Here is a 24,322-nt window from a genome sequence, read left to right on the forward strand (position 1 = left end):
AAGCATACAGAAATCCTATAAAGACCTACGCACAAGTTAGAAATATAGTCATACTCATATCCTTAATGATATCTTAAGGTCTGAATGCTGCCTTGCCAATTGATCATCAGTAGAGGGATGATTCTTACTGCAGGTTTCCCACAGGGGACTCATTTTACCCAATCTGGGAGCCCTCTTTTCTCTTGTGATTCTGACTACACCTAACACTCTGTGCATGTGACTTGAACTCAAAATTACTCTTACAGTTAATTTTTCACAATACCACCCATTGGTACATCTTTTCCCATAATCTTGTGGCATAGGGTCATTCTTTGGTCACTTACTTATGTCAGCATTTCTTAAGCCTATTACCTAGTATGGCTAAGCTAAAACGTACAGGCCCAAGCCTGCAGGCCTTGTGTTTCAGCCCTACTTACCTAGATACCTAATGCATACTTATCCCTTCTGACTACTGATAAATCTATTATTCTGTAGTCCTACAACTTAAATCTATTCAATATACAGTTATTATATATGACATAGCATGTCAGTTAATCGTAACATCATACAACACACAATAAATGAATGATAAAATGAAGTAATGGGCTACACCTTCATGCCACTCTTTGTTCACTGTTCCTGCCTACTCTCATATTTCTTTACTGTAGCAATATCTCTTGTACTTGCAAGGTATTTTGGTATGAACAATGCCTTTTACAGTTAAACTGTATTGTGCTTTAACTTCCAATGACAAATAAGTTGGTGCAGGTGGTTCTGATAAAAAAGTATGCTTTCTTTTCTGCCTGCTCCAGTGGCTACATATGAAAGGCGGGCTGAGATTACAGGTTGGAGAGTATTTTATTCTGAATCAGCTTCTATTTGTATGTGTGTTTTATCTTATTGTAATGCAGCCCATTACAAAACAGCTGCTTACCGTTGGAAATGGTATTCGAGTCAGCTGCAGTCCAAGTGATAAATGAGATGAGTGAATGCAGGAGTTTAACCTCAGCAAGGTCTGAGCTATAATATTTATTTAAACCCATCTTTTCCTCTAAACAATGGATCTGTGTGATCAAATATATATTGGGATAAGGTTTGTTTAGGGCTTTCAGATGGATGCTTGTGAATGGTAAGGGGCAGTATTTTAGGAGAATTCTGATTGCATCTAAGCATCTCTTCATTCAGACTATCAAGGGGAGATGATTTCTGTAGCTAGGTTTTAGTTTAATCATCTTACTTTTTGAATCCTGGCCAGTGGTTTGTTTACAAGAAAGAAACTTTGTCCATCACATGTTTTGCTCCAAATGATTCTATGTTTTCGTGAGAGAAATGTACTGTATAGAGTGTTTGGCAGGACATGTCAATGAAGCGGAGTCTGTTACCTAAGGCCAAGAGTGAATTCAGCCCGATGCATACTGGGCATAATAACATCAGGATGCAATAATTTTACATAAACTAAATTTCTCATGGTTGCCTATTTAGGAACATAACCTTTTGTAAGGAATGGTCATGCCATAAGCACTTAGGAGAGCTAGCAAACCAATCAGACAGCTGCAGGAAACAGATGGCTTAGTAAAGTTAGGTGTGTTGACAAGGCCATAATGAAGTCATTATCTCCTCAGTAAGGGGTGATTCTTTGTTTTAAATATCAGACCAGACATTCTTCATTATATTTAGACCGAACCATTTGACTTGAAGGGAACTATAGACAATATTGTCAAGCTGACTCAGAACTGGAGCATTTGTGGAGTTCATGTGAGTTCATTTGCTGCTGATAAGAGTTCAGAATTTATGCAGCATGATGTCTTATACATGTGTGAATGGGTGTGTGATACATGTCCCCAGGCATGGGTGAACATGTGTCTTTTTTCCACATGGATATTTATGTTAAATATACTGACTAAGCCCCTGACCCTACTTTGCTTGTCTGATATGCCCAGGTGGTATGGATATAGTACTCATTAGCTAAGGTTACACTGCCAACTCATCTTTCCTAGCAACAAACTATGGCCTGTTCCAGTGCTTTCCTAAGCAGCTGAACGTTTCCTTTTTTTGTTATTGGGCAGCTACAGGATATAGTTTGGAGAGCCCAGTCCTTAAAATCATCTCATACATTCCTGGAAGTGCTTTATTTTAGAAATAAACCCATTAACTGTGTATCATTACAAATAAATGGTGCTAACTCTTTAAAAATGTCCAATATATGTATGTTTTAGCAACATGGCCATGTAGTCATACCTCCTAGTTTGTGATCTTCTCATGTCTTGTAAACTCAGTGGGATTGAGAGTCACTACTATTTGAATGTGGGATCTTCCAGAAGCACAGAGCATATTGCAACGAGTCATTTTAGGATCAGTCCTTTCTCTCGGATTCATTGTCAAACCGGTGTCCCAGCATTGAATTAAGGGCTCTGCTCCTGCAGAACGGTGCCTTTCAGATGAGATGGAAAACAAAGGTCTTGATCACTTATGGTATGAAAGAGCCTATGACAAATTTTGCAACCATAGGGATATTAATTACCTAAGATACAGTATACAGAATGCTTAAGGATCTGATTCTAATCTCACGTACACAAGCATAACTCAGGACTAAGTCCATTGAAGTCAGTGGAGTTGCACCAAGGTAGCACTGGTGGAAAAGATAGAGGAATCAGGCCTTAGAAACCTAACCATTTCCAGCACTGCTGGAAAGTCCTTGTGTCTAATTTTTATTTACCTTAAGATCCCCTTTCTCTGGGTGTAGTAAGTGTAATTGAGAATCAGGCCCCTTGGGTGCAACAGCAGCAGTTTACAGTATAATCCATTACTACTAATATTTGGTATATTTCTTTTGGTAACACTTTTGTACTTTGCAAGTCAATAAGACTATTGGACCTGATTTTCATATACACAAAGCCCCCTTTACATCACATTGGTGGTGTAAAGGAGGCTTAGGGCTTGTCTACATGAACATTTAGTTTGTGGCAAGCTGGAGTGTGAGTCTACCCAGCACTATCCTGCTGCGCACTAATTGTCCGTGTGGACTTTGCTGATACACACTAACAGGTCCCTGGTGCACTTTGATCTATTTCCTTTTCAAAGCAGGGTGGATCAAAGCACACTAAGGAACTGTTAGTGTGCTTCAGCAGGGGCCAGAAGAACACTGATTGCAACACTGCAGCTTGCTGCAAACTAAATGTTCATGCAGATACACCCTGAATCTAAATGAGAGTCAGGCCTATTGACATTAAAATCCGATATTATATTTAAGCTCTTGTTCTGGTGCATGCTATTTTATATGCAAACCAGATACTTGGTGCTAAAACCTTACTAAAATCCTGATCCTGAAGCACTAAAATCAGAGGACAGTTTTCCAATTACTTCATTGATGTAGGATTTTGTCTTAAATTAGGTGCCTCCTTGTGATTATTGGCATCCTAAATGAGCAACATATTGAGGAACTGAAACTATTTGATAAATATTCAAAACCAAATCCCTGCTCTAATCATATCAGAATATCAATCCATCTGCCGACCTCTGGTATCTTGTCTCTTTCATTGTTTCACACCTAGTGCTTCAGCAGAAGGTAAAATCTCCCAATAGTGCATTTAGGGCCTGATGGCAAAAGAAAGAGTCCCACTGAATTCAATGGGATTTGGATCAGTCCCTTAGCCCGTATGGCCCCACCTCCTGAATCATAAGATTTGATTATTCATCTCCTAGCTTGCATAACTACAGACAGTAATATTACTGGCCATACTATTATACAGCTTTTTAAAACCAACCCTAATAATTTACCAATATCAGGGAACTCCACAAGATGACTTTACAGCATAAAGAAATATTTGTCTTTATTTGTGTGAAACATACTTGTGTATCTAATAAGGCTATTGTAAGGGTAAATGAATTAATATTTGTGGTGCTCTTTCATAAATGTGACAAACTATGTTAGTGCTAATTATTCTTCATAATAACAGTTTTGCTATTACTACCATTTAATTTCCAGCATCCTTCTCTTTTTCATATTATGTGATAGTTAAAAAAGAGAAAAACTGATTTTTTTCCCCTCTGATTGTTGTTCAGAAGCTGACAAATGTCATTTATTCTAGGGATAAATTTAAAATGAAAACCTGATATTATCCCCACTTTTTAAGCAGAGGCTGAAACTTGTTTGTTGAATTAAAATCAGTGACTGTTTAGGTGTATTTGTAACACTCTTAAAATAAAACAGAGCCGTTTAAATACTACTAATTTGGGTTACTTCTTTTTTTTTTCTTTTTTGAACATTGTGTTCTATAAAGTTTTCACAGATCCAGAGACAGTTTGGGTCAATTAAACTAGTGTAAATCAACAGTGATTCATTTGTGTCCTATTCTCCTGTCACTTGCACACGTTTCACACAAGTGTAAATTTAATTGACTTCAGTGCACAGTGGTTTTCTCTTATTTACACAATGTGTAAGTTAGAGGAGAAGCATGCCCTCCACCCCATAATTCACCCTGTGTAACCTACAAAGCACCAGAAACTTATGTAGCCGGACACCACACTCCTAGAGGGAAATGAGACACCCTGTAGACCAGAATCAACAGTGATAAAAAGATGGTGCAAGTTACCTGTAATTAGATCAGAAAAAAAGTATCATTTGTCAAGTTTTAAAAACGAGTTCCTCGCATACAGAGGGGCCCAGAGAGAAAGCTGTGATAGGAAAAGCAGCCAACAAGGAGGTTGTAGACAATTGATCCCATTCCCTTTACTGATCCTACACCCACTTTATCTTGAACTCTTCTATTGCTTTTCTTGCTACGTTCTCTCTCCTCTCTTGTCCCTAATTACATCCCCTTTCCTGTGACTGCCAAATTGGTTTAAGTTACAGTTACATCCATTCCTTAACCAATTTACACCCCCTCTTACTTCATTGCATAATTTGGCACCAGGACTTTTATGGGAGTTGCACCTGCTGACTATAGTTCCAACAGTGTAACTGAAGAATAGACCTCTGAGAATAATTCTGCACTGGCAGGGAGTTGCACAAGATAATGTAACGGACCTATACCTCCAGCTATTTTGTGTCACTTTAGTGCCTCAATGTAGTTGCAAAACCCTGCATAACAGGCCAGGTAAACTAGATTCACAGCAATTTTACCCCACCAGGCTATACCAGTGAATCAGGCCCCAGATATCTTTTCTGTCTCTTGTTTGCATGATTCTTATCATCTGATGCTGTTAACCTGACTTTTTAAGCAGCTGAAACTTTAACATGCAGACTCTCTAGGCTTGTTTCTAATATCACAGTCATTGTTGTAAACAAGGAGCGGCTCTAGTGAAGTCCAGGGGGTTAAACTGTTGTAAAAATGTAAGTGAGATCAGGCTCAGACTCTAGGAGCGTGATTCTCCTTTTGTGTAATTTAGGAGTAACTCCCCTCAAGTCATTGGAATTGCGCAGTGTAAAACTGCTACCAGAAAAAAATGGGTTTTCCAGCTGTGTGTGATGTTCTGAGCCTGAGAAAGTACAGTGAGCTTGACTCTCCTCAGACCTACACCAGTTTGACTTCACTGGAGTTACTCCTCAATTATATCAGGGCTAGTGAGTGGAGGATCTGACCCAAAGCTTATTTCAACCTGTTAAAGATTGTGGCCCAGATCCTCAGCTGGTATAAATCAATATAACTCCATTGAAGTCAATAGAGGTACACCAATTTACACCAGCTGAGGATTTTATCCTTGTGTGTCTCCTCATTTCTGTTCCAGTGACACTCTAGTAACATCAAGCCCCCTCGTATAGCATTTTGTTAGTCATTGTCATTGTTAGCAATGACACCTCTATGTACTTTGCCACATTATGCCCCACTGCATGAGCAGGCACTGACCAGCATCAGCGTAACTTGTGTATTTCATGAGAGTATTTCAATGTGAAGTGGTCCTGATGAGAATCCAGCAACAAATTGCCCCTTCCTGTTTCGTTTTTTGCAAGAGGAGCAGATTTAAAATGGCTGCTGGCCCCCGGAAGAGGAAGGAAAAGTTTTCTCCTGTAGAACTTGAGATTTTGGTGGCAGAGGTGACCAAAAATCACGCTAGGCTCTATGGGAGTGAGAGAGTCAACCTGAGCCAGCCAGAGAGGGAGAAGATATGGTGCAGCATTGCCAGGAAGATCAATGCTGTCGCCCGGTCCCCCAGGACCCCCCGGGACCTCCGGAGGAGATGGGATGATATGAAGAGGCGCACCAAGGAGAAGCTGGTGGAGATGAGTCGCTCAATGGGGGAGCCCAGACCTGATACTGTGCTGGTGCGGATTTTGGAAAGTCCTTTGCTTGGGCAGGAGGAGGCTATTAAAGAGGCTGAGGCCAGAGTGGTGGCAGAGGAGGAGGATGGTGGTGGTGGTGATGGTGTTATGCACACTGATGGCCCTCACATAACTCTGGAGCTTCAGTCAGGTAAAGAGTCCTAAACAAAACCATTCATCCCATCCACATACATCAGCAGACTGGGGGAAAGGGGGAGGGGGAGGAGCCTTTCTCTAGAAGAAAAAGGAGTACTTGTGGCACCTTGGAGACTAACAAATTTATTTGAGCATAAGCTTTCGTGAGCTACAGCTCACTTCATCTGAATGCATCCGATGAAGTGAGCTGTAGCTCACGAAAGCTTATGCTCAAATAAATTTGTTAGTCTCCAAGGTGCCACAAGTACTCCTTTTTCTTTTTGCGAATACAGACTAACACGGCTACTACTCTGAAACCTGCCATTTCTCTAGAAGGTTATCTTCGGTGGTTGCAATGTGGTCTCCCCTGCAGTGTTAAATTGCTACAGCCAACCTTATGGCAAGAGAGGACTCTGCAAATGAAATCTCAGATCCAAATAGGCAGAACCTCTCACGCAACAGCTTTTGATCCTGGAGTCTTACGTTCTCCCCCTCTCCCTCCCCCACCCCATCCTTCAGAACAGGGATGTCTCCTTGTACAGGAGCTTGGAGTTACTCAAAGGAATTCACCCTGCAGAGCAGGAAATCATCTATGGGACATGAGGAATTTTAATGTCCCAGGACCTTATCACCTAATATTTCAGATGAAACAATTACATAAGAGAGAGAGAGAGAGATCCCTCTGGTTCACAAATACAAAGCACAAGACCTATTGAGACATTCACATGCACACAGTCAAACTAATGCCCCTTTCCTGAGCTCATATGCACACCCACACAGCAGACATCATTCCTTTAGCATATTAACCAAAGAGGCTGCTTTCTATGTTGCTAACGTGTAAAGAACTCATGTTTTGATATTTTGATCCCCCACAGATGAGGAGGAGGAAGTGCCTGGTTGCACATGGGTGCCTTTGAGGACTATTGAAATGCCTATGCCAGCTGAGACAGATGCGTTAGAGCAGCGGGGGGCACTGCACACCTCAGTTTCCTCTCCCTCCCCACCTTCCTCCCCACAGATGCAGCAGCGGGCTGCCTATGGGAGGCGGTCATCCCAGACTGCCCGGCATCCTAAGCGGAAGTACAACATCTCAGAGTTTGAGAAGCAGCTGATGGATGCCCATCTCCAGCAAAGCACCCTCTTGTCCTCCTGGTACCAGCAGCAGAGCTCCCTCATGATCCAGCAGAACCTCATCTTGGAGAATTTAGTGGAACAGAACAAGAGGCTGGCAGACAATGTCGAGTTACTCAACCGGACGCTGGAGAAGCTGGTCGACTACCAGCATCCGCGCAGGGAGACAGTACATTTTGTGCAAGACTGCACCTCTGAGACTTCTGCCCGTCTGCCCTCCCGGATAGCCAGTAGCGAGTCTGTGGGGCAGTCAGGGATCGAGGTGTTCTCGGGAATGATCTTGAAAGTCGAAGAGGAGATCTAAACAGAAACACAGAGTCTTCTCAAATGCCATTTTCATAGTTTTTAAGGACAATTCTCTAAAACAAACACTTCTTATGATGGGTAAAAAATTCCTCATGATTTGTAGGTCACGGTAAATGATACAGTAGCTCTTTTTTTTATTGGGTCAAGATTCTTGGGTATATTCTACATATAGCCTTTTTTTGGTTGCCCAGTATGGGACAGGATATCATTCTTTTTTATAACCAGCAGCGCTGTCCATTTATAAGAAACAACTTTGTATCGGTTCTTTTTATTGTGAAAGATATTTTTCTTACATAAATCCAAAACATATAAAAATAAACTCTGTTCATATTTATCTTTACTCTTAAGAGTCTGTCCCTGTGGATATTATTCTTTTCTTGAAACATTTTTAGGTTTAAAAAGAAAAAGAAGAAGAAATCATTGCTAAGGCTGTAGAACTCGAGGGTCTGATCCTGCTTCCATTGATGTCAAAGAGAAATTTGTCATTGAGATTGATGGGAGCAGGATGGAGCTCTTATCGCTATTTGGATTATGTTTGCTGATTTAATAATACTGGGGAGAGTTCTTTTATGAGCAAATAAGACAGTTTGTTTTCTAAGGATAAGCATATGGAATTACATTCATTTCCCCTTCAGTCTATCCCAACTCTCACTAGCTTTGTGTTTGAAAGACACACGATATATCAATGAATGAGACATTTAGGACTGTAGGAATATAATACTCAATAATACAGTTCAACGTTGCCAGCTTGCACTGATTTTATCACGAATCTCATGATATTTGTGTTTTTCTGAAAGCCTCAACTCTTGGGGAGTACATGAGCATCTGAGTTTTCCTTTTAAAAACTCTAAATGTCTAGTCCACATGGTTTTAGAGAAAAGACTGAAAACATAATGTGGCTCCAGAGAAAGAGAACCCTTGTGGTCGGCAATTCCTCATACCAAATCAGACTCAAGGTCCATGTTGTCCAGCATCCTGTCTACAATGGAAACTAGCACCAGATGTTTTATAGGAAGGTGCAAGAAACCCCACAGTGTGGATAATCTGCTCCCCCATGGAGGTCTCATCCTGATCCCTAATATTTAGAGAATGGCTTATGCCACAAAGCCTGAAGTTTAATGTCACCTTCCAAGCCTTTTTGTTTGCATTAAGTATTACAACTGTGAATATTCTTGTTATCCAGATCAATATCCAATCCCTCTTCGAATCTTGCAACGTTTTTGGCCTTAACAACATCATATGAGAATGAGAGCCACAAGCTAATTATACGTTGCTTGAAAGAGTATTTCTCTTTCTTGGTTTTGAGTTTGCCGCCTTTCAGTTTCATTGGACATTCCCTTGTTTTTATATTTGAATAGGTTTGCTTCCTTTCCAATACATAATCCAGTGTGAGAGTGTGAAACTGCTAGGGTGAACCAGATCAGTTTATTAAGAATAATGCCACTCTCTGCTCATGCAAAGGGTAAATTGATCTAAAATCTCCATTGAAGAAATAACCAAATCAATTCTTGGTAAGAATTAACACAGTTCAATTACCAGACTCTTGCCAGAATCCCAGTTTTTTTCATCTACTGGAAAGAGTTAAATCAAAAACAAATGGTGCTTGGCTATAGATCCTATATCCCAACCCCTCTATTGATCTCAGAATCCATTTTAACATTTGCAAACCAGAAGGCAGTTATTTGAAATAGCTTGATGCTTGAAAGGATTCACCATCACTGAATGACTTTGGCTACATTGTGGCCTTATACACCTTTACACTCAGGCAGCTTTAAACTACTCTAACAGTATAAAGGGGCCTTAAAGTAAGCATAAATATAATATACACCCACTTGAAGGTCTGTTTTTGCTGTCAGAGTGGTGTAAAGGGTCCTTAATGTCAAAGACAAGCACCCCTGTGTCTTTTATTCCCTCTTACTGTAAAGATTATACCATTTTCTCTGGCATAAGCATCTTTCAGATAGCACTATAAAATATTTTCTTTCCTTTCCTCCCGCTTCCCTTATATTCATAAAACACCCAATGAACCAAGTAAGTTCCCTCGGAATGTAATACGCTTTAACATCAGTGAACAACAATGAAGTTTACATATTATAATTATCATTTGCTATAAAAAGCTGGAGGTTTGCATTCATCTGTATGTTTGTAATGTATTAAACCGCAAGTACTTAACATGTCTATAAATGTAATGAATGTGTTTTTGACGATCTTCTATTTCTGATAGTGCCCTTCTTCCCCAAGAATCACAAAGCATTTTACAACTTGCTCTGTAAACTGGACATACAGATCATTTCTACCAACACTGAAATTTCATCCCTCTTGGAGGTAAAACACAGCAACGGTTTCAGGGTAGGTCTCCCACTGTCTATAATGATGGTCAGATCAGGCTCTATTAGCACACAACCCCACTAAAAAACAGTTTAGTAAAGGAAGAAAAGAATCCAGATGAAACAGCAGGAGGATTGACATTGACAGAATGTAATTACCCATGCTGGAGTGAGCCCAAACAGTGGTATCTCCAACAACACAGTGCCCCAGTGGCTGATACAGAAGACTGCCTTTTGCTGTTTCTTTCTGAAGTGCTTAGATGTGTCTTAGAAATCTTCCATTCACGTACCCACAGGCCCCAACCTTATTTGGCATGTGAGATCACAGTGCTGCGTGGAACATAAAGTACAGGCCATATTCAGACTATGTCACAAGCAAATAATTATCTCATGAAAAAACTTTGTAGCCAGCAGATGTTCTGCTTTGGCTAATTTTTTCAAGCTTAGGTTGGTATAGTGAGGGACCTAAAGCCATATTTAGGACTGGCCTGATTTTCAGCTATGCTGAGCACCTACATTATCCACTGGCTTTGGTGGGAGCTGCAGTTGATCAGAACCTCTGGAAATCATTTGTTTTGTCTCTCATTCTCCAGCTTTCTTCACAAAGGGGAGTGGGTCAGTTACGGTGCAAGCCCACTGCACTCTTCCATAGAGCCAAGCATCAGGGGGTTTGGTTAGCCAGATCTGGCGCTTGTAGCTGTGCAACTATGGAGCAGGCAGCGACCTAGGCTGGTGAGGCATGCTGCCTGGAGAACAGCGCAGCAGCTGGGGCTAGGACAGCCAGCGCACAGAAACGCTGAAGTTTTGTTGGAACACATAGGGGAGGGTTAGGAAACTTTATGCTGGACTAGATCATGGGATCAGGGCCTGGAGAGGGGAGCCTGGCTGCCTGGAGAGTACAGTAGGGAGGGAGAACCCCTCCTCAAAATAAGTTACTGTGGAAAATAATCAACACATTTTACATCAGTGAAGATTTTCAACTATGAGCAGCCAGCCATAGGTGTGTGGGATAATGTGAAGCTGCAGGGATGGGAATTAAGGGTATTATGTGACAACAGGATAAAGTAATGTTGCAGGGAGCTTAGAGGTTATTGCTCCAGCAATTAGTCCCATTCAACCACAGAGCATATGGGACCCTGGTTTTCTCACAGGTTTTAATTTGTTAATATTTGTAAAGTATTTGGGGAAATTCATGCCTACATATTGCAATGATTGCTGCTTAATAGGTACCTTGATAGATTGTTAATGCAAATATATGTAAACCCAGCCACAACACTAGCAGTGTTGCCAGTTCTCATGATTTTATTTTGAGACTCGTGATAGCCAGATATTTTCTTAAATCCCCAGCTTCTGGAGTCACAGGGTTACAGGAGAATCTCAGCTTTCATTTTAAACAAAAAAGTAAGTTTCTAGTCCTTATCATTGGAGAGAAAATTTTGAAAACATGACCTAAGTGCTCTCTCTACCTTTAAAAAAATGGAAGGCAAATTAAAAGAAACCATATTTTATTACTCTGAAAAATATCCTATCGTTATTAAGCCAGTTGCACTGTATTGTGCCAACAAACATGGACACATTATATTGGTCTTGGTATGTATGTTGATTTGAGAATTTTATTCTGTGCCCACTATTTTATCACACAGATGAAAAGTTTGTTTTCTTGCGGTATGACAACTGCATTTCATTCAGTCCTTGGGTTCTTTACAGGATGGAGGGACTTCTCAAACCTGTACTGACTTGTAGATTCTCATATTGTTGTTGCTGACATTTATTCAACAAGGAGACTGCTGAGTTGGTAGCCTAAAGAAGTTCCTTTATCACTGTCATTCAGGAAACCTGGATTTGATTCATCAGCCTCTCATTTTCCACAAACCAACAAGGGATGTGAAGTCAGCCCAGGGCATTAAGAGAATGTAATATCTTGTGACATGCAGGAATGATTCCTCTTCTGCGGATGACGGGGTGACATTAATTAATGAACTCCAGAGACAGAAGAATGGCAACCGAGATGCTGTCTCTCTAAGGGTGCATAAGATGAAGAATAGAGGTAAATCAGCAGATCATTCAGAGTTCCAAGCCGCATGGAGAACATACTTCTTTGCCCATCTGGAAATATGAGAATTGTTAAACATTTAGCCACATCCTGTTTCCTGGAGCAGATTGAATTCTGGATCCTGCGATAAGGAGAGGGCTTAGTTGCAGCTGTGAGTCAGTCGCAGTGGTAATGTAGCACAGCTGCCTCGGTTGTCCGAAAGATCAAGGACTAAGAAGTAAGTGGAAAAGGCCATCCAGGGCCAGCTGCATGGATTGGACTGTCTGAGTCAGGCGTGAGGAACAGTTTGCCTATAGGACACTTATGGGGTTTGGGGAGAGGGCAAACAATGGTGGCTCTATCTACCATGAAGATTTAATTCACATTCTCCTTAATTTTTCCTGGACACTCAGTTTGGAAACACTTTGGAGGATGCAACATAGATGAGAATAGAGCCATAAAGGCAAATTTAGTTGCATTGCTGTGAATTTGGAGTAACTTCAATGGTGTTACACCAGACACCTCCTGGTGTCACTGAGAGCAGAATCTGAACCACAATCTAGCCCTGGAGCTTCTTGTCCAGGGGAGCATCTCTCAATTCCTCATCAGTTCCATGCTTTGGCCTTGCTGAACGGAGAAGTAATGAAATGCTTGCAGTGCCTGCCTGGCTCAGAGGTACTGTACTGCATGGCACCCACGTGCATCGATAAACCTCACCATATGCTCGCAGCGGCTGCCAGAAATTATACTACTCCCGCTACATCAATCCACAATCTCATTCGTCAACACTGCCTACAGAGAGAGAGAGAGAGAAAGAATGAGTGCATCCAGTTTTTACTTCACTCAGGCGTCCCTTGCATTTTAGCATCACAAGCTAATTAGAAATAAACAAATTGAGGAATGGATGTTCTTATGCAGATCGTAAACTGCCTGAGCATGCACTTTGTTTGCGTAAGTAGTGAAAATATCAACTGCATCACTTCTAAAATCCAAAAGCCAATGTTTTGTCCTCCTTACATATACCCACATAGCTCTCACTGCAGTCAATGGGAAACAAGCATGCATCCTTAAGACAGTATTTTGTCTGAAGATTGGAAATACAGTGGTCTGTCTACTTAATGTAACTCTTCATCGCCATAGTATTTGTGCACTTCATGTGCATTAAGTAAATAGTCCTCACAACAGCCCTATGAGGTGGGAAAGGACCATCCCAATTTTACACCTGGAGAAAATCTGGAGCAGAGTCATAAACTGATGCTCAGATCCTCTGACTACCAGTCTACTGCTTTAGGTGGAAATAGGGTGTAAATTTTAATGGTCAGAGTAATTAACCATTGGAACAGTTTACCCAGGTTAAGGTGGATTCTTCATCACTGGCAATATTAATGTGTCATTTAGAAAGGAAATCTTAAAAACAAACAATAAAATGCTCAGCGTGAATGACTGGATTACTCAGAGTATTGGTAGTGGTAATATAGAGGTTTCTCTCCTTGGTCATTGCTTTAATTCTGGTCCAAATTGCTGGTAGTCCAAGAGTTCTTACCATCTGATGGCAACCTGGCGGTAGGGTGACCAGACATCCTGATAAAATCGGGACTGTGCCAATATTTAACTTTGTCCCGCATCCCGACTTATGTACAATCAGGACGTCATTTGTTCTGATATTGTAAAGTTGCCAGGCGTCCAGTTGGCGCGGGGCTGGTAGGCTCCCTACCCAGTTCTGCGCAGCTCCCTGGAAGTGGTGACATCTGGGGGTGTGGGCTCGGGGGGCGCTTACATCAGGCAGCTCCCTGGAAGTGTCGACATCTCCCTCTGGGTCCTAGGCACAGGGACGGCCGGGGGGCTCTGCATGCTGCCCCCTCCATGAACGCCTGCTCTGCAGCTCCCATTGGCCAGGAACTGCAGCCAATGGGAGTTGCGTGGGGAAGCACCTGCGGGTGAGGCATCTTACACAGCCGCCTGGCCATGTCTCCACCTGGAACCCAGAGGGAGATGTCAAGACTTCCGGGGAGCCACCTGAGGTATGCGCCCCGGAGCCCATATCCCCTCCTGCACCCAAACTCCCTCCCACAGTCATAGAATCACAGAATATCAGGGTTGGAAGGGACCTCAGGAGGTCATCCAGTCCAACCCCCTGCTCAAAGCACCCTGAACTCCCTCCCGCCCCCCAAACTCCCTCCCTCAGCCCTGAGACACCCCCCGCCCTTGCAGCCAGGGGTGGGAGCCAGGGCCATGTGCCCCTGACCTGCAGCTTCCTTGGCCGGTGTGCCTCCCTCCCCCATGGCTCCAGTGGGGGCTGTTAGTCTGTGGCTCTCCTCCCCCCCCCCAACCTCCCATGTTTCCCGATATTTTCTTCTTGCCATCTGGTCACCCTACCTGATGGTCTATGTGAAACGAGATGGTGGGTCTCAATCCAGTTCCGATGGAACAGGTGTCGATATCTTAAAACCCATCACCACAGTTGTTATTAAGGCCACATCTATGCTACAACTTTTTCCAAGCATAGCTGTACTGGTCAAGGTTGTGAAGGGGCATGATCACTGACGTACATAAGCGGTGCTAGCAAAAGTGTAGATAAAGTTATACTAGCCATCATGTGCCAGCAATGTCCCTCTGCCATGTACATTGGACAAACCAGACAGTCTCTACACAAAAGAATAAATGGACACAAATCTGACATCAGGAATCATAACATTCAAAAACCCGTAGAAGAACACTTCAACTTCTCTGGCCACTCAGTAAAAGACTTAAGGGTGGCAATTTTGCAACAGAAAAGCTTCGAAAACAGACTCCAAAAAGAAACTGCTAAGCTTGAATTAATATGCAAACTAGATACCATTAACTTGGGTTTGAATAGAGACTGGGAGTGGCTGGGTCATTATACATATTGAATCTATTTCCCCATGTTAAGTATCCTCACACCTTCTTGTCAACTGTCTGAATGGGCCATCTTGATTATCACTACAAAAGTTTTTTTTCTCCTGCTGATAATAGCTCATCTTAATTACTTAGCCTCTCACAGTTTGTATGGCAACTTCCACCTTCTCTGTATGTGTGTGTGTATATATATATAGATCTTCTTACTATATGTTCCATTCTATGCATCCAATGAAGTGAGCTGTAGCTCACAAAAGCTTATGCTCTAATAAATTTGTTAGTCTCTAAGGTGCCACAAGTACTCCTGTTCTTTCTACTAGCAAAGCAATTTCCCCAGTATAGCTTTTTACACCCAGGAGTGTGTGTGTCAAATAAGCAGTACCAACAGTTTTGGTCAATGTGTGTCAAATAAGCAGTACCAAAAGCAGTTTTGCAGGAATAAGCGCATATCCACACTAGGAGCTCTTTGGCAGTCTAGCAGTCTCTCTAATGACTGGTTAGGCTATGGAGACGGAAATACTCCTCCATCCGCCACTTCTTGGCAGGAAGCAGGGGGTGGGAAATTAATGCTGCTATTGCCTGCCATGCTTGTTCAGTAGATAGAAGATGCATCAACAGGGCTGCAAACCCAGTGCTTTTCACAACAGTGAAATGAATCATAGAATAGCAGGGTTGGAAGGGACCTCAGGAGGCATCTAGTCCAACCCCCTGCTCAAAGCAGAACCAATCGCCAACTAAATTCATCTTGCTTTGTTTTCTCTTAAAAATTAGTTTTCACTGGATCCCTGGAGACATTTATTTTCAAGCTAAAATGATGTTATTGACAATGGGGAGTTGAAAAAATAGAGAAAAAAATTAAACCAGTACTTAACAGATTCCTTTGATGAGCGGGAATGGTTACCGCTTAGAATGTACACCGAGAACCTACTGGGTCAGTGGCACATGCACCACTTAGCAGAGATAAACACTGAAGAGAAGCAGCAGGACTACACAGGAACACAGGATTGGATGGGATCTGGGACATCACCTCCAGTCCCTCACTGTCACAGGCAGTTTAAGCTGCGGGGGCGGGTACGTTTGTTTTTTAGACGTTTGTGTATGGTTTGGGATTCTAGCTAAGCAACTGGGGGAAATCTGCTTTGAATTCTGAGATCCTGTAGCTCTTCATATACAGTTTATTTTGTAGCCAGCTGAGAAGTATTGTCTACAGCTCCCAGCACCCACCACCCTGGAAGAGACCTGAACCCTGTTCCTGCTCCCATTGACTTCAGTAGTTCAGGACCAAGCCCCTAGAGTAGGTCATCTAGTCTCATCCCCATTGCGTGGAGCTGGCTTGATTTTATTGTCCCTCGGCAGGCCTGATTGATGGCTGTCAGTAGGTTTGAGCACTTCTCGTGAAGATGATTTTTTATGCTCCTTTGGCAGTTTGATCCATTGCCTAGCATTTTTTTATGGCAGTGTTTTCTAAGCATTTTTGCTAAGAGTTAAACTAAAGTTCCTCTGCTGCAGTTTTAGCCCCACACTCCTTGCTCTGACCCCACTAACTAATGTCTCCTTTTTTCACATTCCTTTGAGTTCATAGGTGATTAACCTGTTTTTTTTCTCCAGATCTTTTCTGAGCCTTTCCATATGTCAGCACATCTTATTTTCCAGACCTTTTAGAAATTTGATTTGCTCCCCTCTGAAATCCATTCTGGTTTATCCAGAAATCACACCCCCAAGAGAAGCCTGGATGTAAGCTAGGAAAGCAATGGGGAGAAATCCAGGCCATGTGTAACAGTTTTACATAAATATATGGATTTCAGCACCAAAGAACTCCAATGGACCATGTAGTCTGAGAGCCAGTTCTCATAAATGACCAACATCGGATGCTGAAGGGATAGTAATGCAATACTGGGTCTGAGTCTTATCTCACTTGCACTGGCATACATTAGGAGTAGCAGCACTGAATTTAGGGGGGTAAAACCAGCATGAGCAGAATTATATTGATTAGATATAACACTATGAACTCCTATAATGCACCTAATTCTAAAATACTCCACGACCAAATTTTGTCCTGAGGTGTATGTGTGTGTGCAACTCCATTTACAGTCAGTGAGAATTGTGTGCACACATCCATGACCTGATTTTTTCTCTGTGGAGGAGATATCTTTCTGACCTCAGCTGGTGATCTTCTTATACCCAGAAGCAGATGGAGTGACAGAGCACTTATAACTTGTCTTTGTAGCATAACTGCAGATGTTGTTCTATGGAGACTCGCTATATTTTTGTTTTCTCTTATTTTTTTCCCCAGTCTCATTAAGCCATCAGAACACATCAGTGGTTCATGTATTTATTTTTTTCCAGTCCCAGGTCTGTGAGGTCTCCTGGAATCCCGTCTTACATAGTTGTTCTGGCCACGCAGCAAATTGCTTTTCAGGGTGAAAAGCTGCTTTCCTCGCTTGGTTTTCCACTCAGCTCTACTTTAGATTGGGGACTGAACATGATGAATCGATGCCAAAATTTGTCTCTTTGTAATAATACTCAGTGAGAATGAAATCCCTTATATCCACTTCCACACTGAAGTCTGATCCCCATATCCATGCCTAACACAGCTTTGAATTTTGCATACTAAAGTTTTCCTGATGTTTATATACGTAGGATTTACACCTAATGGAATGAGAGGAAAAGTGAATGTGCTCTTGCATTTTTGAAGTCCCATTCTAAATCAGGAAGAAAACTGCTCACAGTAGTCCGCAGTCTTCCATGCTGCCTATGAAAGAGGCCAGACTACTAATGCCAGCTCCCTCCCAGATAGAGGCTCAGAAATGCCAGTTCTGATTTTAGATGGGCCCAGTGACAGTGTGCAGGGGCATTATCTGTTCCTGGTGAACAAGGAGTTAGATCTGCTTCTTGATGAACAAGGAGTTACGTTCAGCTCCTCCATCTCCTTGCACAGGCGCTTAGGGGAAGGGCTGTACATTGGCTGATGGGGTGACAGAAGGGGAGAATGGCTTTGGGAAAGTTGGGCTCCACAGCCAGGATCAGAGGATTGGGGGGAATCCAAAGATTTCCATTTCCTTTTTTTGCTTAATGCTTTCTTGTTCTAAGCATTATTCCTTGTGAAGAAGAACCCTCCTGATTGTCTCTCTGTTTTCGTCTGCTGTGTCATGCTACCAGTTCACAGATCTGAAACAAACTGTGAAATCCGAACAAACCTCAACTTTAAAGAAATTCAGACTCGGCTTATAATTATGGGCTGAACCAACCCACCACCTCCCCCACCCTCCATGTGATCTCTTGGGACACTTCGCTGAAACATACAGGCACCCTCTGCCTTTCCTTTATGATGGTCATATGCCAGTTGTTTTCCCTTGGCCAGCAGCATGTGGCAGCCCACCTTATGGGTGACATAGATTCATGTCCACTAACTTGAATTGTCAAGTCGGGTTTATTTTAGTCTTGTAAAGCACAGGAAAGAGAAAATTGAGGGACATCCTGTAACACCAAAGCACAGGTCCTAGGTGGTTTAGTGAACTCATTACCTCACTTACATTCAGTGATACAATCTCTGGGCCCAGGGAACTTGTTAGTTCTCTGAGCTGATAGCTTGCTTTCCAGCAGGAGACAAAGGACTTGTCTTACTGCAGTATTGACTCAAGTTATGCCTTGACTTGGGTTCCCTCCAAACACAAACACTTAACTTAAATGTGGTGATGCTTTTACCTGGAGTTGGTAAGCCTGTCAGGGAGTACAGGCTACATCTTAAGTTAGCACAAGTCTCCAACTGCTCACACAGTCACTCTGTGCCACCAGTCCATTCACTCAGTGCCATACGAGTGTTATGTCTCAGGGCAGCTGCCTTCATTCGGGTCAGGCCAACCTCAGAAGAGTTAACTTGAGTGTAGACAACTTGAGTTAACTCTGCAGTGAAGACCTAGCCTAAGGGCCCTCCTGTGGATGGTGCTATGCACAGTCAACTACCAATGGGAATTGAAGATGCTCCATCTTTGGGGAGATCCCACCCAAAAGATGAGTGGGAGAAAGGAGGGGGATGATATGCACTGAAGGAAAGAGAGCAGATTGCCCAAAGAGGAGCTTGCAGATTGGTTGAAACCCCCCCCCAAAAAAAATCCTGTTGCTCATAAAGGAGTAATGCCAGAAAGCTGATATGCATTTGTGCCCCAGTTTTGCATCTTTGAACCCTTTAGATGTAAGAGAAAGGGACCATTATCAGGGAGGTAAAGAATAATGCAAATGAGAACTCCAGGAGGGAGAAATGTATTGTAAGTGAAACAGCTTTAAACACAACCTAACTGAAACATTGTTTTCTTTCATTTTATTAATCATCATCTTAATAGGATTAAAACAATTATTTTCTATCCTTGAGAGCATTTTTTTCCTTCTCAGAAGAATTCCATATTTATATCTTTGCTCATTTTCTCTTTTGGGGGACATTAATTAAAGAAACAATGTATCTATATCTAACTCAGTTCTTCTTCCCACGGATAATACCCCAGACAATGAAAAGCCAGGAAGAATTTCTGCCACTACCTTATTAGAAGGAGAATTATTTGCTGTTGTCAATCCCCATCCTGTGGGCAAGCGAAGCTGATTTGCCTGGTTGTCTTTCCAAGGGTTGGGTCTGGAGTGATGACTTTCATTCATTGCATTCATCTTACCCAGTATAAATCTGGAGTCACTATTGAAATCAATAGTTACTCTGAATTTACCTTGGGGAAGATGAAACCAGAATTTGGCCCCCATTTTAATTTTCAGGCACATCAGATTAAATGATCAGAAATTGGATTGCATTAAAGTGTACAATGGCCCTTAACAAGTCAGCGCTCTTTTGCAAGCAGAGCTCTCGAAAATGGCATTTAGTTGATCAGGTTTTTATGGATTCTCCCTTCAATGGCATTATAAGCCATCCCTGCAGTGCTTCTGAGAAATGTAAATGTAATTGTTTTCCCCCACCCCAGTAAAGGGAGAGCATTTGTATATGTAAAGAGTCCCTTAAAATCCCTGTGTATTTCCCCTCCAGTAGCTCAGCTATTTCTGCTGTCCCAAATGGGAAACTCTGCCACATATGTGACCTTCTCTTATGTGTTAAAATTAATGCAAAGTAGAAAAAATAACCCTGGGCAAAGATTTAAATCAATCTGTTCTGTGTTGAATAAATACTGGAAAGTCAGATGCCTGTAGGCAGTGGGGAAAATCTCTGAGCCATTGCAAACTGTTTAAAGGGGCGGGGAGACGGCCATTCCAAGTAAAGTGTTGCTGCATTTGAGGTCATATTTCACCTTTATAACTTTCCAGCCTGCCAGTTTTTTTTTCAGGCACCCATTATAACTGGGTAGGTATAAAGTAATCTCAAGCAACTCGCTATCCATTTTTCTGTAAAGTTCCTTCCTCATTCATCCCATCTTGGCATTTCAATAGCCACTGTTTTTCGAGACCTGCCTGGCCTTTAGATATGCTGTGGAAAGCTGTAGGAGAAATGTTTTCAATTCTGTCTGTCTAAGGTATTTATATGGCTGCCATCATCCAAATATCTGAGTATCTCAATACCCTCAACGTATCCTTACAGCAGGAGGTGAGCAAGTACTATTGTCCCCATTTTACAGAGGAGACGCAAGGAGAGTAAGTGACTTGCACAAGGTCACTCTGGAAGCCTATGGCAGAGCTGGTAATTGAGCCCAGTCCTCAAAGGTAAGCACTGGGCCCATGGGGCAATCTTTCTTCTCCCGCCTAGGGTAGAATTCACCTCAGTACAGAGAGTCCAGGCATGCCATGCACTAGAGCAAGTCTTATTCCTAATGACTTTGCCCTAGAGTTCTCAATCTAGGGGTCACAAATAGGTGAAGGGGCGTTAGGACCACCCTCCCTTTCTTTATGGCTAGATGGGACTATGAGCAGATGGTCCCGGCTCTTTTGTCTCTTTTAGAATGGAGTCATGATATGGTAAAGGTTGAGAACCATTGACTTGAATTCACATTGTTTCTTTGGTAGCTTTATTGGCAGTCTTGGGGAGAAATTCAAAGACTCTAGTGGCCATAGAAGGCCTCATGGGACCCCAATTTTCCATGGATCTCACACCAGTTGGATACATCAGACCTGTCCCTGTTCTTGAGTGTGAGTGTGGCACCAGCAGAGATCAAACTGACCGGGCTGTGAAGGGGAAGGAAATGGATAGGGCATCACATGCTATTTTACATGTGTCCCTACAAACCAGCAGGGCTCTGTGTTGGTCTGGGTCATTGGAACTTCAAAAACATATTAAATATAGATGTGAATTTTACTTACTTATTGCACCTGGATATCTTATGCCACACTTAGGATCAGGACTCAGATTATCTATGCAGACAGAAAGCTATGACTCAAATTGGCTATGTATACACTGCAGCTGAATTGCTCTTCCAGTGATTACATATCTTCAATGTGATTTTCAGAAGCCCCTAAGGGAGTTAGATGCCAATACCCATTGGCCTTTATTGATGGTCAGTGTGAGATGAGCACCTTCCTCCTTATCAACTCCTACTAAGTGCATTAGGCAATAGGAAAGGACCATTTATTTCAGTTTGTCCCAGTTTTTATTTAGTTCAGACAGTCTGATTTCCTTTCCCAGACCTGAAGAAGAGCACTGTGTAGCTTGAAAGCTTCTACTTTCCACAGAGGTTGGTTCAATTAAAGATATTACTTCACCTCCCTTGTCTTTCTCATTGCTTAGGTGTCCATTTAAAATTCCTTCCAAGCACATAGTGTTCTTAGGGAGTGATGGCCACATGTGCCTCTTATTGCACCGTGTCCTGAATGGGAAAAGCAGACACGCTCATCTGCTCTGAGGTGCTGTCATTCAGAACAGTTACCAATCATCGACTTACCATTATCTGCCTTCACTTTACAGCATTTTTAGCCAAGCCTATGAGCAGAAGATGAAATATCTACTATCAAACGAGACTAGCGCTTTTGCTGGTATAGAAATGTTGCCAAAAAAATCACACCCAGAACCGATATTACCCTGCTGATAAAAGTTTCTCCTGTAGACCTGGCTTTATTCTCTTTGCCCAGATCTTTAGGGTATTTAGGCTCCTAAATCCCATTGATATCCTGTACCTCAGGATAATAGCACTTCCCTTCCTTAGAGGCATGTTGTAAGATTAAGAAACTAAAACAAAAATTGAGACATTTAGATACCATAGTAGTTGGGGCCACATAAGTACCATAGATAGATTACCATGTTTGTTCCCTCTCCTGATATGTTTGTGAGATGCTGGGACAGAGTGCTGGGAACTAACAGTTGAGCCAGTACTCTGATCACTTAAACATACATTAATGCCCCTCCCCGAGCCTAATAGTGGATTAAAATGGGCTGGGGAGGATTAAAGAATGAAGAATGAATTAGCCCATTAAAACAGAGGGTAGAAGGTGGCACAGAAAGGAAGGGCTGGAGAAGAGAGGCCAGTTAGCAGAGCCTGCACCAAGAAAAGGCTCAGAGGGCTGAGGTGAAACTGTGCTGTAAATGATGTGGTGTATCGATCCGTAAGATGGCTGAAAGAGCAATGTCAATAAACCACATGGTGGGGCTTAACAGCAAAAGATCTAAACAATCTGTGTAGACAGAGCAGAAGACACGAGCTGGACCTCACTCGGTCACAGATGCCTTTAGCAAATGTATGGTACCTGGAACAGAGGTGCTTGTGCAAAAGACTCTTCTTTGTATGCATTTGAAATCATGATGTCAAAGTGGTCTTGGTTCTCAACCTGAAACTATACATCTCTGCCACAGTGATATTTACTTCTGTTTATGTAACTGGTTTGTAGAGGAAAATATATGTATCTGTTGCAGCCGTACATGGACATTTCAACAGATGTCAAGTCATAAAATCACTTACTTCTGTTTCTTAGAGGCAGTTTAAGATCGCTGGGGATTGTACCTTTGGACAGGGCATTGCCATATTGATTAAATGCCTTGGACTGTTACAGGAAAAAAACAGGTATTGAATCTATAGAGTTGCACGTCAGTCACTGTCCTTGTCAGGCTGGAACAGAAATAGCTCATGGGTAGGATGGCTGCACACAGCATTTGAGGGAGTCAATTTTAGAAGAAAACTAACTCTAATGCATTTCAAACCCAGTGAGAGAGAAAATAATGGATTTAGCAGCCATTCCAGTGTTGTTGGAGATACCAAATCAATATGGTTAAGGAAGATCAGGAAGAATGTGTGTGAACCAGAGAGTTACTTATGGTACTGGTTGCAGAGTTGTTGGCATTGAGATCCAGATCCTGTGAAATCTGAGTGCCTCCTCAATAACAAACAACATTTAGCACTTATACAATGCTTTTCATCCACAGATGTCAACGTGCGTTACAAAGGATAACATCCCTAACTTTTGCCCAAGGTCATGAACCACTCCATGGCAGAGGTCTGAATTCTGTCCATGATACACCATTGCCCTCCTTTGAATAATAGATTCTAGTTATTATAAAGTGTACAAATCTGTTATTTATACTCTCAGAATACAGTTTTGAAGAGGAAGATACTTGTTCACCATTTGTTTGCTAACCCTTTGTTCAAGTTCTCTAGACTGAAGATCTGAATTCTAATGCTAGTTGGGTTTGTAAGGAATGAATTTAGTGAGCTGGATCTGCAGACTCTGGGCATTTGCCCATCTTACTCAATGTTAAAAGAAAAGGAGTACTTGTGGCACCTTAGAGACTAAGAAATTTATTAGAGCATAAGCTTTCGTGAGCTACAGCTCACTTCATCGGTTGCATTTGGTGGAAAAAACAGAGGAGAGATTTATATACACACACAGAGAACATGAAACAATGGGTTTATCATACACACTGTAAGGAGAGTGATCACTTAAGATAAGCCATCAACAGCAGCGGGGGGGGGGGGGAGGAGGAAAACCTTTCATGGTGACTTGCTTGTCACCATGAAAGGTTTTCCTCCTTTCCCCCCCCCGCTGCTGTTGATGGCTTATCTTAAGTGATCACTCTCCTTACAGTGTGTATGATAAACCCATTGTTTCATGTTCTCTGTGTGTGTATATAAATCTCTCCTCTGTTTTTTTCACCAAATGCATCCGATGAAGTGAGCTGTAGCTCACGAAAGCTTATGCTCTAATAAATTTCTTAGTCTCTAAGGTGCCACAAGTACTCCTTTTCTTTTTGCGAATACAGACTAACACGGCTGCTACTCTGAAACCTGTCATTACTCAATGTTGTAATTGTCTCCAAAAAGTGATTGAGATTTTCTAGTATGATTTGCTGTTTATAAAGCTATACTA

The 24,322-nt window shown here is 42.1% G+C and overlaps 1 protein-coding gene across 16 annotated transcripts in view; it reads left to right on the forward strand.

Moving 5' to 3' along the window:
* Positions 1-24,322, forward strand: part of TSNARE1 (t-SNARE domain containing 1) — a 688,236-nt gene that overhangs the window by 491,683 nt on the left and 172,231 nt on the right. For 14 of the 16 annotated variants that reach the window (XM_043507264.1, XM_038393468.2, XM_043507266.1 and 11 more), the window contains 2 exons: positions 5,930-6,389; positions 7,249-10,007. The exons of 1 other annotated variant lie outside the window; for it this stretch is intronic. In XM_043507264.1, the coding sequence (XP_043363199.1) occupies positions 5,930-6,389; positions 7,249-7,808 (1,020 nt within the window). In that variant the 3' untranslated portion in view covers positions 7,809-10,007. Of the gene's footprint in view, positions 1-5,929; positions 6,390-7,248; positions 10,008-24,322 lie in introns of those variants that run through there. One more of the 16 variants, XM_043507267.1, reaches the window with a different exon arrangement.

This window comes from Dermochelys coriacea, chromosome 2 (genome assembly GCF_009764565.3).
Source record: "Dermochelys coriacea isolate rDerCor1 chromosome 2, rDerCor1.pri.v4, whole genome shotgun sequence".
Taxonomy (NCBI): Eukaryota; Metazoa; Chordata; order Testudines; family Dermochelyidae; genus Dermochelys; species Dermochelys coriacea.